Raw genomic sequence first — 16,312 nt, 5'->3', positions numbered from 1 at the left:
GGGGGGAGGAGGGACAGTAAGAGATGAACCAAAGGACTTATATGCATGCATATAAGCATGACCAATGGACACAGACAACAGGGGGGTGAGGGCATGTGCTGGGGGGTGGGAGTGGCCAGGGAAAGGTCAATGAGGGGAAAAGGAGACATATGTAATACTTTAAACAATAAACAATTTTAAAAAATAAATAAAATAAAGACATCCTGAGGAAGGGCTGGAAAGAATTTGGGATTGAATGGTAGGTGGCAGAGTTGTTCTTGTATATGGTCTTAATTTACAGTCTAATTGAGCTTTTTCTTTGCAGCTGAAAATACAATTTTCAAGTTGTAGGGATGCACATGATGTGCAACATGTACATGAGAAACGTTGGGTGTGTCTTTTGGGGAAATTGGAGACTTTTTAAGTTATTATGATGCCATTAAGAATTTACTCTGCCCTGACCAGTTTGACTCAGTGGCTAGAGCGTCGGCCTGTGGACTGAAGAGTCCTAGGTTCGATTCCGGTCAAGGGCATGTACCTTGGTTGCGGGCACATCCCCAGTATGGGGTGTGCAGGAGGCAGCTGATCGATGTTTCTCTCTCATCAATGTTTCTAGCTCTCTATCCCTCTCCTTCCTCTCTGTAAAAAATCAATAAAATATATTTTAAAAAAAGAATTTACTCCATAAATTTGGGTGTGTAACAAATATTTTGACTTTAATAATAAAATTAAATCTGACTCTGTTCTCACACCTTTACTAATGGGAAATTAAATCTTGGTCATTATTGACTTCCTTAACTGCAGAATACCCTAGACCAGGGGTGGGCAAACTTTTTGACTCGAGGGCCACAATGGGTTCTTAAACTGGACTGGAGGGCCGGAACAAAAGCATGGATGGAGTGTTTGTGTGAACTAATATAAATTCAAAGTAAACATCATTACATAAAAGGGTACGGTCTTTTTTTTCAATAGTTTTATTCATTTCAAATGGGCCGGATCCAGCCCGCGGGCCGTAGTTTGCCCACGGCTGCTCTTAATGTGGAACAAAACACTTGAAGAAAAGCCTTGTGTCTTCAGTTTATACCAGAATATGCTGTCCAAAGCTATATGGTCCTGGCAGTGGCTCTAAGATTTTTGAGACACCTCCCAAATCTTTTTGATTTCTTTTAAAATATATTTTTATTGCTTTCAGAGAGGGAGAGATGACCCACTCTCTTGCCATTTTTCCTTCATCATAGAGGCCTTCTCTAACCATGCAACCTAAAGCAAGCCAGTCTCCTATTAACCTCTGTCATATTACACTTTATATTTCTTTTATGAATTTAATTCATTCTTTAAAAAATATTTTTGATTTCAGAGAGGAAGGGAGAAGGCGCGCGCGCGAGAGAAACATTAATGATGAGAGAGAATCATTGATCAGCTGCCTCCTGCATGCCCCACATTGGGGATCGAGCCTGCAACCTGGGTGTGCCCTGATCAGGAATCAAACTATGACCTCCTGGTTCATTGGTCGACACTCAACCACTGAGCCACGCAGGCCGAGATGAATGCATTCTTAAGTTATCTTGTTCATTTGTTTATTGTATTTTTTCTTCTGCTACCAGAATGTCTTGTTTATTGCTCCACTGCTACCTCCTGAAGCAGATTGATTTACAAAGTTTTAACTATAATAATTTTTGAACAGGGAACACATTCACATTAAAAATACACAAGCACATACAGTGAATGTTCTTCCACGACATATTTCCCTGAAACTCAGTTTCCCTCCTAGGAGGTAACTATTCTCAGTTGCTTCACATCTGAATTTCTAATCCATTTCTACTCAATTTAGAGTTTCTAAGCCTGGGGATGTGCTAGTACACAGTCCCTGCTCTACAGGACCCTCTAAAAACACAACCGGCCAGCGATTTTAGTAGTTCCCGTAAAATCTGGGGCCGAGGGGTTGACTAGCTTTCCCCCTTCTTTTCAGCAATTTCTAAGGACGCCTGGAGAGGGCAGAGCACACAGCCTGGCATCTCCGTTTCTGGCTCACCAGCAACCCGGACTTCGCAGTTTTGACAGTTACCATGGCTGCGGGCGCTGTGCGTCTGACGTCATTGCGCAGCGCTGGCTGATGATGCTATTAGTTTAGGCGCCTTGCAAGGGCGGGGAGCTAGGGATTGGGGGGAACCCTCCTCTGAACGTAGCAGGGTCATGAGGAAGAGGCGGCGGCGGGAGGCAGCCGGAGGCGGCGGCGGCGCGAATCTCCGGTAGCTGCCCGCTGGGCCGGCTCGCGGCTTCGTGGAAGGCGTAGCTCCTTTCCCCTCTCGCGCCGCGGCCGGGGCTCGGGGCTGAGAGCGGCCGTGGGCCGCCTCCCCGGGCCCCCTGGCTCCGCCATGTTCCGCCGGGCACGCCTGAGCGTGAAGCCGAATGTCAGGCCTGGTGTGGGCGCTAGGTGCTCCGCCGCCGGCCATGCCCAGCGTGGACGGGAGGCCCCCAGGCCGCCGGAGCCGGCAGCGGCCGCGGACCCCAAGCCGGCGGAGATCACGGATGTGCCCCCGGTGGATTGCGGGGCCGCAGAGCCGCCAGAAGAGGCTCCCAGGAGCAGGTACGTGCTCGGAGGGGGGAGCATTTTCACCTCCGGGCCTGTCCGCCGAGTTAGTGAACTTCACAGTAGGAGCCAGTCCCTCGCTAGAACTAAGTTTTACAGTTGAGGCCGCAGGATGTAGATTCTGGGGAGAGAACCAGGCCTTCGGGTGGCTGTGGGAGGAATCCAGGTGTAACAGTGTTGAGGTGAATAGCCACACGTGGTATTATTCATTGGAGGGTTTAGATGACAGTAGTTTTCATTCTTCTGGAGTACTTTTGCGGGGGTAAGTAGTTTTTTTAAATTTTAAAAACATTTTTATGTATATTTATTGACTTTTAGAGAGAGGGGAAGGGAGAGAGAGAGAGAGGGAAACATCAATTTATAATTTCACTTTTTATGCATTGATTGGTTGCTTCTTGTATATGCCCTGACTGGGGATTGAACCCACAACCTTGTCTTAGGCAGCTTTGCCTTATCTGGAGGATGCTCCAACCAACTGAGATCCCTGGCCGGGGCAAGACATTTATTATTATTTTTTAAATTTTATTTTATTTATTTACTGGAGGCCTGGTGCATGAAATCGTGCATGGGTGGAGTCCCTTGGTGTGTGGCCTGCTGGAATCAGGCCCCAGCTGGCGCTCACAGCCCCACCTGGCACCCTGCCTTGGCCTGGCACTGCCCCCTCACCTGCTCCACCATCCTGCCTGCAGGGCGATCAATTGGGGCTGGTCTTAGTCCCCCCCTTCCCCCCCAGCTCCCTCAGCACTTGGGAGCCTGAGAGTGGCCCTGTCCCCTGCTGCTGCTGGTTGCTGTCGGTTCCGCAGTGCCTCCACTGCCACCTGCCATGCTCTACGTCGCCCCCTGGTGGTCAGTGCACGTCATAGCGAACGGTCAAACTCCCGGTCATTCAGTTTGCATATTAGGCTTTTGTTATATACGATTTAGTTTATTTTGTTAAATATATTTTTATTGGTTTCAGAGAGAAAGGGAGAGGGAGAGAGAGAAGCATAAATGATGAGAGAGAATCGTTGATAGGCTGCTTCCTGCACACCCCACACTGGGGATCCCTGTCAGGGGAATCGAGCCCCGACCTCCTGGTTCATAAGTCGAAGCTCAACCACTGAACAGTGCCAACTGGGCTAGTTACTTATTTATTTTTAAAATTTATTTATTTTTAAAAAATATTTTTATTGATTTCAGAGAGGAAGGGAGAGGGAGAGAAAGATAGAAACATCAGTAATTACAGAGAATCACTGATTGGCTGCCTCCTGCACACCCCACACTGGGGATCGAGCCTGTAACCCAGGCATGTGCCTTTGACTGAAATTGAACCTGGGACCCTTCAATACACGGGCTGATGCTCTATCCACTGTGCCAAACGGGCTAGGGCTTTAATTTTTTTTAAAATATATTTTTTATTGATTTCAGAGAGTAACAGAGAGAAAGAGAGAGAGACAGAAAACATCAGTGATGAAAAAGAATCATCGATTGGCTGTTTCCTGCATGCCCCCAACTGAGGATTGAGCCCGCAATCTGGGCACGTGCCCTTGACTGGAATCGAACCCAGGACCTTTTGGTCCACAGGCTGATGCTCTATCTACTGAGCCAAACCAGCTAGGACTTCTTTTTTTTTTTTTGTATGTTTTTATTATTATTATTTTTTTTAGAGAAAGAGAGGGAGGGAGAGGAATAGAGAGATAGGCCCAGCTGGTGTGGTTCAGTGGTTGAGTGTTGACCCATGAACCAGGAAGTCAAGGTTGGATTTCTGGTCAGGGTCCATGCCCTGGTTTCAATCCCCAGTAGGAGGAAGGCAGGAGGCAGCTGATTGATGATTCTCATCACTGATGTTTCTATTTCTCTTTCTCCCTTCCTCTCTCTGAAATGAATAAAATTTTTTTTTTAAAAAAACATTGATTAGAGAGAAACATCATCGAGTGGCTGCCTCCTGTATGCCTCCTGCTGGGAATCGAGCCTGCAACCTTGGGCATGTGCTCTGATCAGGAATTGAGCTAGCCACCTCTTTTTTTTTTTTTTTTTTTAATTAAATCTTTATTGTTCAGATTATTACATTTGTTCCTTCCCCCCCCCCCATAACTCCCCTCCTCCCAGTTCCCACCCCACCCTCCGCCCTCACTCCCCACCCACTGTCCTCATCCATAGGTGCACGATTTTTGTCCAGTCTCTTCCCACATCTCCCACACCCCTTTCCCCCCCAAGAATAGTCAGTCCATTCCCTTTCTATGTCCCTGATTCTATTATAATCAACAGTTCATTCTGTTCATCAGATTATTTATTCACTTGATTCTTAGATTCACTTGTTGATAGATGCATATTTGTTGTTCATAATTTGTATCTTTACCTTTTTCTTCTTCTTCCTCTTCTTAAAGGATACCTTTCAGCATTTCATATAATCCTGGTTTGGTGGTGATGAACTCCTTTAGCTTTTCCTTATCTGTGAAGCTCTTTATCTGACCTTCAATTCTGAATGATAGCTTTGCTGGATAAAGTAATCTTGGTTGTAGGTTCTTGGCATTCATCACTTTGAATATTTCTTGCCACTCCCTTCTGGCCTGCAAAGTTTCTGTTGAGAAATCAGCTGACAGTCGTATGGGTATTCCCTTGTAGGTAACTGAGTTTCTTTCTCTTGCTGTTTTTAAGATTCTCTCTTTATCTTTTGCTCTTGGCATTTTAATCATGATGTGTCTTGGTGTGGTCCTCTTTGGATTCCTTTTGTTTGGGGTTCTCCGAGCTTCTTGGACCTGTAAGTCCATTTCTTTCACCAGGTGGGGGAAGTTTTCTGTCATTATTTCTTCAAATAGGTTTTCAATATCTTGCTCTCTCTCATCTTCTGGCACCCCTATAATTCTGATGTTGGTACGCTTGAAGCTGTCCCAGAGGCTCCTTACACTATCCTCGCATTTTTGGATTCTTTTTTCATTTTGCTTTTCCGGTTGGATGTTTTTTGCTTCCTCGCATTTCAAATCGTTGACTTGATTCTTGCGCTCCTCTGGTCTGCTGTCGGGCGTCTGTATAATATTCGTTATTTCAGTCTGTGTGTGCTTAATTTCTAGTTGGTTCCCCAATATAAGATCGAGGGTCTTATTAGTTTTCGTGTAGATCTCATTAAGTTTATCGGCAGCTTCTAAACAGTTCTTGAGAGACCTTAAAAGTGTGGTTCTGAACTCTATTTCTTCCATTGACAATTTTGTCCTGTTTCTTTGTCTCCGCATTTTGTTATGCTTCCTTGGTGCACCCCCTAGTGGTCTTTGTTCGCAGTCTTATAGATAAATCTTGATTGTTGTAGCTAATTCCAGGGAGGGTTTGACCTCCAGGCCAGGTGGCTATGAGAATCAGCTGTGTCAGCAGTGAGAGAACTTCTGTCCTCTAGGGAGGTGCTAATCTAGCCTTTGCCTGAGGCTATCCGGCAAATGCCTCTGTGCAGGGCTTGGGCGGGGCGGGTCGCACAGGATCAACAGGGTGGGCCGGGGAGAGCAGTTATGGCGGCTCTCAGTCCTGTCCCAAGGGGCTCTGCCTCTCTGAGTCCCAGCACCCGCTGCAAAGCTTGGAGAGAAAGCTGCACTCGCTCTGACCGAAGCCAGACAGTCCCGCTTCTCCCGTTTGAGTCTGGGTCCCTAAAGACTCGCCCGGATCTGGTGCTCAGAGTCTGCGACTCCCTCCCGATTGAAAACAACAACCGCGCCCTCCGCCGCCAGCCCGCTCCTCGCACTCCGCACCTCAGAATTTGACTTCAGCACTGCGCCTCCTCTGAGTGTCCGTGTGCGTTTCTCTTTCCTCCTAGTTGTAGGACTTCCGCTCAGCCAGCGTTCCTGTGGTTCTGGGTGATGTTCCTTCCGTTTTTTGGTTTCACTTTTGAAGTAGTTGTTCAAAGCAGCAAACTCCGGCGTTAACCTATGCCGCCATCTTGGTTCTCCTAGCCACCTCTTGATTCATGGGTTGATGCTCAACCATTGAGCCACACTGGCCAGGCTAACCTCCCCCCCCTCCCCCTTCTTGACTTACCTTGCTTTCAAACCATTCCTGAAATAGTTATATCCAACGTGAACTGTATCTAGTATCTAATTTGGAGTGACTGAGCACATTTTTTGGGGTGAAGAGTTTGATAGCTGTATAAATAGAGTTGTGCCTGACAAAAGACAAATGATTTCTGCCTCAAATAGAATTTTGTTTGATTAACATAGCTAAGTGTGTATCTTCAAATACTGCAATTCAAATATTTCAGAGGTTTGATGTGTATATTTGGTTTAACTAATCTCAGGTTGATAATTAAAGTAAAATGCCAAAATTTAGATCAATTTAGATGGATGTCAGTGTGGATTATAAAATGGATGTCAGTGTGGATTATAAGCTTAACTTACAAAAAATAACTTTGGCTCAGTGGATAGAGCATTGGCCTGCGGACTGAAAGGTCCCAGGTTTGTTTCCAGTCAAGGGCATGTACCTTGGTTGTGGGCACATCCCCAGTGTGGGGTGTGCAGGAGGCAGCTAACTGATGTTTCTAACTCTCTATCCCTCTTCTTTCCTCTCTGTAAAAAATCAATGAGATATATATGCTTTGTTATCTGATGATTCAAACTAGGTTAACTAAACTTTGTTTTTGTAAGTTAGGTTTTTGTGTTTGTGTGTTTTCTTTTTTGAGGGACTCAGCATGAACATAAAATTGTGCTGTAATGTGCTTAAGGACTTAGACTTTACATATCTGTTAAAATGATTTGCTAAAAGTTTTTATTCCAACATCTGTTACAACAAACATACATCTCAAGTCAATGATTTTTTTAAATAATGAGATTTTACTGTTTTGGATTTTTACCAAATTAGTTTAAAAATATTTTTATTGCCCTAGCTGGTTTGGTTCAGTGGATAGAGCAACGACCTGTGGACGGAAGGGTCCCGGGTTTGATTCCAGTCAAGGGCACATGCCCAGGTTGTGGGCTCGATCCCCAGTGGGGATTGTGCAGAAGGCAGCCAGTCAATGATTCTCTCTCATCATTGATGTTTCTCTCTCTCTCTCTCTCTCTCTCTCTCTCTCTCCCTTCCTCTCTGAGATCAATAAAAATATATTAAAAAAAATAAAAATATTTGTATTGATTTTGGAGAGGAAGGAAGAGGGATAGAAGCATCAATGATGAGAGAGAATCATTGTTCAGCTGACTCCTGCACGCCCCCTACTGTGGATCAAGCTTGCTACCCAGGTGTATGTTCTGACCTGGAATCGAACCAAGACCTCCTGGTTCAGAGGTCAACACTCAATCACTGAGTAACACCAGCCCGGCCCAAATTAGGTTTTAAAACTAAAATATTTAAAAGAAGATCCAATATACCCTTTTTATTTTCTTTTTGAATTTCAACAGTAATGAAAAGACTGATGGTAAGAATGATGTTGAAGAATCCAGTAAATCTTCCTCTGCTGTTTCACAGAGAAGAAAGCGAATATCAAGTACTCCTACTCTGGTTAAGCCTAGTGTCAGTGTTCCTTCAGAGCCTCATCCCTTATCTACAGTTAATCAAGAAGATCCACAGCCACACCCAATACCAACAAAAGAGAAACAGCCATGCTCCGACAGATACCGAATATATAAAGCCCAGAAACTGAGAGAAATGTTAAAAGAAGAATTAAGAAAAGAGAAGGTAAGAGAGGAAAATCAGAATTTTGACTGCCTGCCAGATTTCAGTTTTTATGTCAGTTATCATTGGGAGGAAAAATAATCATTTGTAGCATTATATGGGGGAACAAAATCAAGTAACATCCTTCATGTTAACAGAATATCCCCTTTTCTCTCTTTTTTTTTTTTTCTGAAATATTTTTTTATTTTAATTCTTTATTGTTGACCCCTCCCCTCCCTTGTCCTCTACCAGCCTGGTCCCATCCCCTCCCCCAGCCCCGGCCTTCACCACCCCCCGCCCCCATTGTCTGTGTTCATTGGTTATGCTTATATACATACAAGTTCTTTGGTTGACCTCTTCTCCCCTCCCCTTTTCTTATCAGAATGATTAAGATGCACTGTGGATTTAACCTTTTTTTCCATTATACTAATTTTTATGTTTTATTTATCTATATTTTGATTGTTTTTGGTGAAGGCTACAAATAGAAGCTTCATGCATGCACACAGATACACATATAAGCATATTTATAACTTTGTTGTTTTTTTAAATGTTTTTATTGATTTCAGAGAGAGGAAGGCAGAGGGAGATAGAACATCAATGATGAGAGAATTATCGGTCAGCTGCCTCCTGTAACACCCCTTATTGGGGATTGAGCCTAAAACCAGGGACTATGCCCTGACGGGGAAATCAACCACCATATCCTGGTTCAGGAGTTGACTCAACCACTGAGCAACACTGGCCAGACTGTGTTTTATTTTTTTAATTGTTTTTATTTTTTATTTTAATTGATTTTTAGAGAGAGAGGAAGGGAGAGGTACAAAGGGAGAGAGAGAAACATCAACTGACTGCCTCCTACAGATCCCCTACTGGGGGTTGAGTCTGCAACCCAGGCACTGCCTTGATAGGGAATTGAAACAGCCAGCTTTTGGGCAAGTATGGGGCAATGCTTAGCTAACTGAGCTACACCAGCTGGGCATACTTATAACTTTTAATCAGATTTTTTTATGAGGATGTCCAAGTGACATGAGTTACATTCATTTGATTTAAGGCAAGTATAATTGAGCAAAAATGAATTAGAAATATTTTCTAAATTGACAATATGGAAAATTATAAATGGAAAAAATATTCATGTATGCATATAGTAGAGTCCATGTCCTTTTTCATCTTGAAGCTTATTTTTCTAAGAGGGCAATGTAACAGCAGTGAAGCATGCAAGCTCTGGAGTTAGTTACTAAAGGTTTGATATTAGATTCATCCATTACTGACTATATGACTTTAGGCAATTTAATTTCTTTCTATGTGTATTTCCTCATCTGTAAAATAGGACTAAAAATAGTATCTACCTAATTGAAGGATTGTGAAGATTAAATGCATTAATACATGTAAAACTCATTTAGATTAGTGTCTGGCAAATAATAAGAACTTAACAAATGTCAGCTTTTAATTATAGCATTCTCTTCTTTTTTTAATTAAGAGGAAGGCACTTAGCTTGGTGCTTTACGTTTGTTATCTCAGAATCACTCTTTTACACCAAAGGAAACAAGCTCAGAGAGGTTATTTTTTTTATGTTACACATTTGAATCCATATTCTCTAAAACCTAAGCCTGAAAAATGTTCTGTTTTATAGAATATGCTTAATTAGATTTATTTTGGGCAATTAAAAATTAAACATTTGCTTCAAGAATTTTATAAAATACACAGAATTAGAATTCACTGCAGGGTAAGCAAAAGCTATGTATTTATAAATTCTCAGTAAATTATTATAGTTAGAAGGCACCAGTAAGCATGATTTTATACATTGGGCTTTTATCCAGTCCTAGTCACTTTAGTTTTTAAAATTCCTTAATATGCAACAACTTCTTAATGTTCAGCTTATAAAATTTTCCCTAAAATTGTGCATAATTGTGGTAGGAGTAATATTCAAGCATTTGCAATGAATGCAGTAGTGGACTGTATACTTGAATATAGTTACATTTGAAATTCTTCTATATTTAAAAATAAAAGTGGATTGATCTGTCTCCTCTGTCTTCTCTCTTTCCCGTTCTCTCTCTCTGTATCTAGAAACAGTGGAAAAACAAATATGCCATAAATGAAAGTCAGAGACCACCAGATCGTTCAAAAATGACTATGAGAGACTTCATATATTACTTGCCAGATAGCAATCCAATGACGTGAGTAAACTTTTTGTCTTACTTTCTTTGAGTATCATCTATAGAGTAGTTTCATGTTTTCCAAAAGCACGTTGACAAAATTTATAGCAAATCTGATGTCCTTTTAAATAGAATTTTGCAACAAAAATTAGTGGTATTTCAAGTAACTGCTTTCTTGGTGGTAAATGATCCCTTTACCTCTGAGCTTCAAAGTAAGTTTCCTTTGTTACATTATTAAGATGTAGTAAAACTAAACAGCTTTTCTGTAATCATGATTGCAATTTCTGTTTCTTGTACACTATAAACTGATCTAAAGGGGTGATCTGTTTATTAAATGAAGTAGCATTTGATTAAGAAATTCTCTGCCGAAACCGGTTTGGCTCAGTGGATAGAGCGTCGGCCTGCGGACTGAAAGGTCCCAGGTTTGATTCCGGTCAAGGGCATGTACCTGGGTTGCGGGCACATCCCCAGTAGGAGATGTGCAGGAGGCAGCTGATCAATGTTTCTCTCTCATCGATGTTTCTAACTCTCTATCTCTCTTCCTTCCTCTCTGTAAAAAATCAATAAAAAATATATTAAAAAAAAAAAAAAAGAAATTCTCCAAGAACAAAGCTTCTTTAATCAGTTAGTCTGGGGAGGCCAGATTATGACAAATCTCCTCATTTTTGTGCATTTCATGGTTTAGCGAGCCGGTGGATGTAAGAGTAGTGGCATATTTTTAGTATAGCCTTTTTCATATTCACAAGGTCTTTGGCCTAGTTCAGCTATTTTCAACTGATGTGCTGCAAGAATTCTTAAAACATGTAATACCTGACTATTTACTCAAGGGCACTGACCTCTCTTCCCTGAGATTATTTAAAAAAAAAAAAAAAATGACAACAGCCAACACAATAATAGCTGTCTGGTGTGAATGAATCAAAATGATACCTATTTTTTTATGTCAGCTCGGCAAAAAATATATTTTTTGATGTGCCGCAGAACTTTAGTATTAATTTACGTGTGCCATGAGATGACAAAGGTTGAAAATCACTGGCCTGGTTGAAGGTAAGTCCAGAAACCTAGGTTTTGAATGGTTTGATAAGGCCACTCGGTGGCTTCATGCCTTTGGACTGGTAGCCTGTCTTCACTGCGGAATTAGAGGGTAAGAGAGTTTCCTACTTAGGGCCTAACAAATTATTTATACTTGGTTTTTGACTAAAGAATTGACTGTTGGGACACACCATCATTAATAGTAGTGTTATGCTATATTATTAAAAAAATGCAAGTTAAAATAATTCTTGCCTACAGATAGAATTGACAAGATGTAAATTAATTATTTATTAAGAAGTATTCTGTTATTTTTGTTTAATAGTTCCTCACTGGAGCAAGAAAAGAAAACTGAAAAGTCATTGACACCAGTTCAGACAAGAGAGTAAGTGTCTCATCTTATTCTTTTTAAATATATTCTGGTATGGATACATTAAAAAAAAAAAGAAATCAAATGATACTTTTTATAGTCAGATTACATGTGATAGCAATTTTTAAGTAGAATTGTTGATAAGAATAAAGTTAGTTTGATTTTAATCAGTAGGAAAACCCCAGACTACTCATGTATTACATATATATGGCCAATGTTATGATTTTACATTAAAGCTTTTAGAATTAAAAGGGTTTTGTTTTGCTTTAAAATAATAATATATTCACATGCTACAAAATTCAAAAGGAACAAAGATATACTGAGAAAAATCTCCAATTCTGTTTTTCGGCCATTTAGTTTCCCCAGAGGCAGCATGTTACCATTTTTAATGTATTGTTCTAATTCTAGCCTATGTTTATTCAAGCAAACATGTATATAGTATTTTTCTTTTTCCTTTCCTTTCCCCCTTTTTTTCCTTTTTTTCTTCCCTCTTCCTTCCCCCCCCCCCCCTTTTTTTTAGCATTCTGTGTATGCCATCCTGCAATGGATGGAGTTTTGATGTCACTAGTGAGTCTTTTTTTGTATAAGCTGCCCGTTGCCTTCCACATTGCACTGTCATTTTAGTTTACCAAAAGGAAAGCCCTCTAAGAGACCCCTTAGGAAGTTATTGTAGCCTTGTAATTCATGGTGGGGGATCGTGGAAAATTAGCACAAACATTGGGCTTTTCTGGTTGGTACTTCAAAGCTTATTAAGTAATGATTACTGTTTTGTTTAGAATCCACATTATTTTAAAGCAGAACTCTCAAGCTTTACAAATGCATTATGTTTTTATAGATTTATAGGTATGTTTGTTTTAGTAATACCTTAAGGAGACAATGTAATTAAATGGAAGGTATAATGGATTTGGAGTCATATTCAGAAAATTGTGTTTGGTTTCTTAGTGTAGCCTACACAAATAGTAATGTTTCTGTAATCTAGAGGAAAAGTTACTTGTCTTCTCCAAGCTTCAAATGAGTATGAAAGTACCCATAAATGTTTTTCTGAGAGTTATTAAAATGATTTGGGAACTAATGCTATATAACTGTAAGGGTTATTTTAGTTACTTCTAAAATGCGTAGAAGGTTTACTCTGATATTCTTTTGAGATAGAGAAGAGGAGCATTTATTTCTCTTTATTTTTTATTTTATTTTTTTAATATATTTTATTGATTTTTTTACAGAGAGGAAGGGAGAGGGATAGAGAGTTAGAAACATCAATCAACTGCCTCCTGCACACCCCCTACTGGGGATGTGCTTGCAACCAAGGTACATGCCCTTGGCCAGAATCGAACCTGGTACCCTTCAGTCCACAGGCCGACCCTCTATTCATTGAGCCAAACCAGCTAGGGCTCTTTTTTTTTTTTTTTTTTTTTTTTTATTAAATATATTTTATTGATTTTTTTTTTTCATAGAGGAAGGGAGAGAGATAGAGAGTCAGAAACATCGATGAGAGAGAAACATTGACCAGCTGCCTCCTGCACATCCCCCACCGGGGATGTGCCTGCAACCCACGTACATGCCCTTGACCGGAATCGAACCTGGAACCTTTCAGTCCGCAGGCCGACGCTCTATCCACTGAGCCAAACCGGTTTCGGCAGGGCTCTTTATTTTCAAAGAGAGTAAGGCTTCTTATGAAATGCTACCAGATGAAATTTGAGAAAATCTTATGACCATGTCATTAACAAAATATAGTATTTTCTTTTATTTATTGATTGGTTGATTAGAGAGAGAGAGAGAGAGAGAGAGAGAGAGAGAGAGAGAGAGAGAGAGAAAGAGAGAAAAAAGAGACATGGATTTGTTGTTCCACTTTTTATGCATTTATTGGTTGATTCTTGTATGTGTCCTGACTGAAGATTGAACCTATATATTTGGCATATCAGAACAACTCTAACCAACTGAGCTACCGGGTAGGGCAACACATAGTATTTTAGGTTTTAGGGAAAGTTGGAAATTGCTAGAAGGTTGAATTTGCAATAATTTATTTTAGAAGTCCGTAGTAGTCAGAAACACTTCTCATGGATATATGAATCAACTTGTGTTTACCTTTGATAGGCAAGAAGATAAGAGTACACCTGATGTTGAAGATAATGAAGAACTGGAAGAAGAGATGGATGATGGCCCATTGCTGGTTCCCCGAGTAAAAGTGGCAGAAGATGGTTCTATAATTTTGGATGAAGAAAGGTAAGTTAAAGAGAGTGAGAGATTATGGTTTCATGAGAACAAAAGTGCTTTGTCTAATGAAAGAGATTGGGTTTCTCTGTCTTTGTCATTTAGACTCTGATGTTTATATTAGCATAATGGATGTTGTACATAGAAGGGTATGTTAGATTCATTTATAATTTTTAGCAGTTTTTATTTTTATTTTTTAAAATATATTTTTATTGATTTCAGAGAGGAAGGAAGAGGGAGAGAGAGATAGAAACATCCATGATGAGAGAGAATCATGGATCGGCTGCCTCCTGCAAGTCCCTCACTGGGGATCAAGCCCACAACCTGGGTATGTGCCCTTGACTGGGATAGAACCAGGGACCTTTCAGTTCACAGGCTGACGCTCTATCCACTGAGCGAAACCAGCTAGGGCAGCAGTTTTTATTTTTAAAATGTCTTTTAGCCAGGCCGGTGTGGCTCAGTGGTTGAGTATCGACCTATGAACCAGGGGATCACAATTCAATTCTTGGTCAGGGCACATGCCTGGGTTGTGGGCTCGATCCCCAGTGTGGGTTGTACAGGAGGCAGCTGATCAAGGATTCTCTCTCATCATTGATGTTTCTATCTCTCTCTCCCTCTCACGTCCTCTCTGAAATCAATAAAAAACAAACCAAAAAAGACATTTTAGAATTGCTTTTAGAGAGAGAGAGAGAGACAGAGACAGACAGGCATCTATTTGTTCTTTCACTTATTTATTCATTCATTGAGTGATTCTTGTATGTGCCCTGAGTAGGAATCAAATCTGCAACCTTGGCATATCAGGATGATGCTCTAAGCTAATCGGCCAGAGCTATATTTTTTTAGCAATTTTTATAACTTTGTATTCTGTATGAGAAGATAGTACTTCTGACCATTAACCTACCATTGTTGTTTTACCAACTTTACTGGTAATTGGGATGAGCTATTGAGCTAATCATATGCTTTCTTCTTCTGAGGATAGGTTTCAAAGATTGACTCAGCCTTAAAGTCAATATTCAAGTTTTCATACTATTAACTAATACCATATTCTGTTGGATGGTGGTAACTAATGAAAATGCAATGAAATGTAGGTTAACATGTTTTCTGATTTTTGTTATAGTGAGGTTTAATTCACTTCTGGCTTAATTTCTCAGTTATGATATTAAATTTCTCATATATGGCATTGTGGAATTTAGTTGTCTTTCCAAAGTATGTTATTTTATTTTTATTTTTTTCAGTGTATTCTTTTAAAAAGTAGATAATTTTTAGTAAGTAAATAAAAAAGATAGAAAGTTTCCTGATCATTTAATTAGTAAGAAATAACTTTATAGCATATAGATTCTCTGGTAATTAAACATAAATGTGATACTGTTAATGATAATTATATTTGCATGTTGTTTTCCATTATTTTGTGATGATAATTTTACTGGTCATTAAATAAATAGTTAAAAGCATATTTAACTGATTTGTGTGCAGGAATGTAAAACAAATATAAAATGCTTATATTTCTTAATATCCTTTTTTGAGTCTAGCATAAGATAATATATATTAAATACTAGAGGCCCAGTGCACAAAATCGTGCGTGGGTAGGGTCCCAAGGGTACCCTGTGACAGGGCCATCTTCCGCCCACTCGCCAGTCCCCAGTCCCACCCCGCCATCACCCACCCCAGTTCCCTGTGGTTTCCCGTTCGCCATCCTGCAATCAGAGCCTGTGGGCCGGGGCGGGGCGGGGTGGTGGGGGGGTGGTGGGAGGGGAAGGGACTGAGAGGTGGTCAATGCACCTCATAGCGACTGATCAAACCGCAGCTCACGAGCCACATGCGACTCTTTGGCCCCTTGAGTGTGGCTCTTCCACAAAATACCACGTGTGGGCGCAAACATACAGTGCGATTGAAACTTCGTGGCCCATGCACAGAAGTCGGTTTTCGGCCTGGGCGAGTTCTATTTTGAAGAAGTGGCGTTAGAAGAAGTGGGGGGTTTCGGTCAGTCGGGCGACGGGATACGCAGTGCAGGGGAGGCGCGCGCGATTCATGCACGAGTTGAGTGAGACTGGCTACAAGACGAGTGTGGATGGGAGAGTTGGAAGGGGTCGACCTCAGCAAACGTACCTCAATCAGATTGAGGATGTTTTTAGCAAAGGCCAGCTTAGGAGTACCCTAATTAAGTTAATAACAATGTACCTACCTATATAGTTTAAGTTTAAAAAATTTGGCTCTCAAAAGAAATTTCAATCGTTATACTCTTGATGTTTGGCTCTGTTGACTAATGAGTTTGCCGACCACTGCTCTAACCAACTGAGCTACTGGCTAGGACCCCTGGCAATTACATTTTAAGTGAAACTTCGATTCATAGAAAATAAGCATACCTTAAATGTATTTGTACTTTTGATA

The 16,312-nt window shown here is 40.8% G+C and overlaps 1 protein-coding gene across 10 annotated transcripts in view; it reads left to right on the top strand.

Annotated features, from left to right (window-relative positions):
* Nucleotides 1-2,116: 2,116 nt before the first annotated feature.
* The window catches only part of BDP1 (B double prime 1, subunit of RNA polymerase III transcription initiation factor IIIB), an 89,154-nt gene continuing 74,958 nt past the window's right edge, over nt 2,117-16,312 (top strand). For all 10 annotated transcript variants that reach the window (XM_059694382.1, XM_059694377.1, XM_059694384.1 and 7 more), the window contains exons 1-5: nt 2,117-2,566; nt 7,918-8,194; nt 10,232-10,341; nt 11,672-11,731; nt 13,808-13,936. In XM_059694382.1, the coding sequence (XP_059550365.1) occupies nt 2,355-2,566; nt 7,918-8,194; nt 10,232-10,341; nt 11,672-11,731; nt 13,808-13,936 (788 nt within the window). In that variant the 5' untranslated portion in view covers nt 2,117-2,354. The remainder of the gene's footprint in view (nt 2,567-7,917; nt 8,195-10,231; nt 10,342-11,671; nt 11,732-13,807; nt 13,937-16,312) is intronic.

Source organism: Myotis daubentonii, chromosome 4 (assembly GCF_963259705.1).
Source record: "Myotis daubentonii chromosome 4, mMyoDau2.1, whole genome shotgun sequence".
NCBI classification, from domain to species: domain Eukaryota; kingdom Metazoa; phylum Chordata; class Mammalia; order Chiroptera; family Vespertilionidae; genus Myotis; species Myotis daubentonii.
This window is presented reverse-complemented; position numbering and strand designations above follow the sequence as displayed.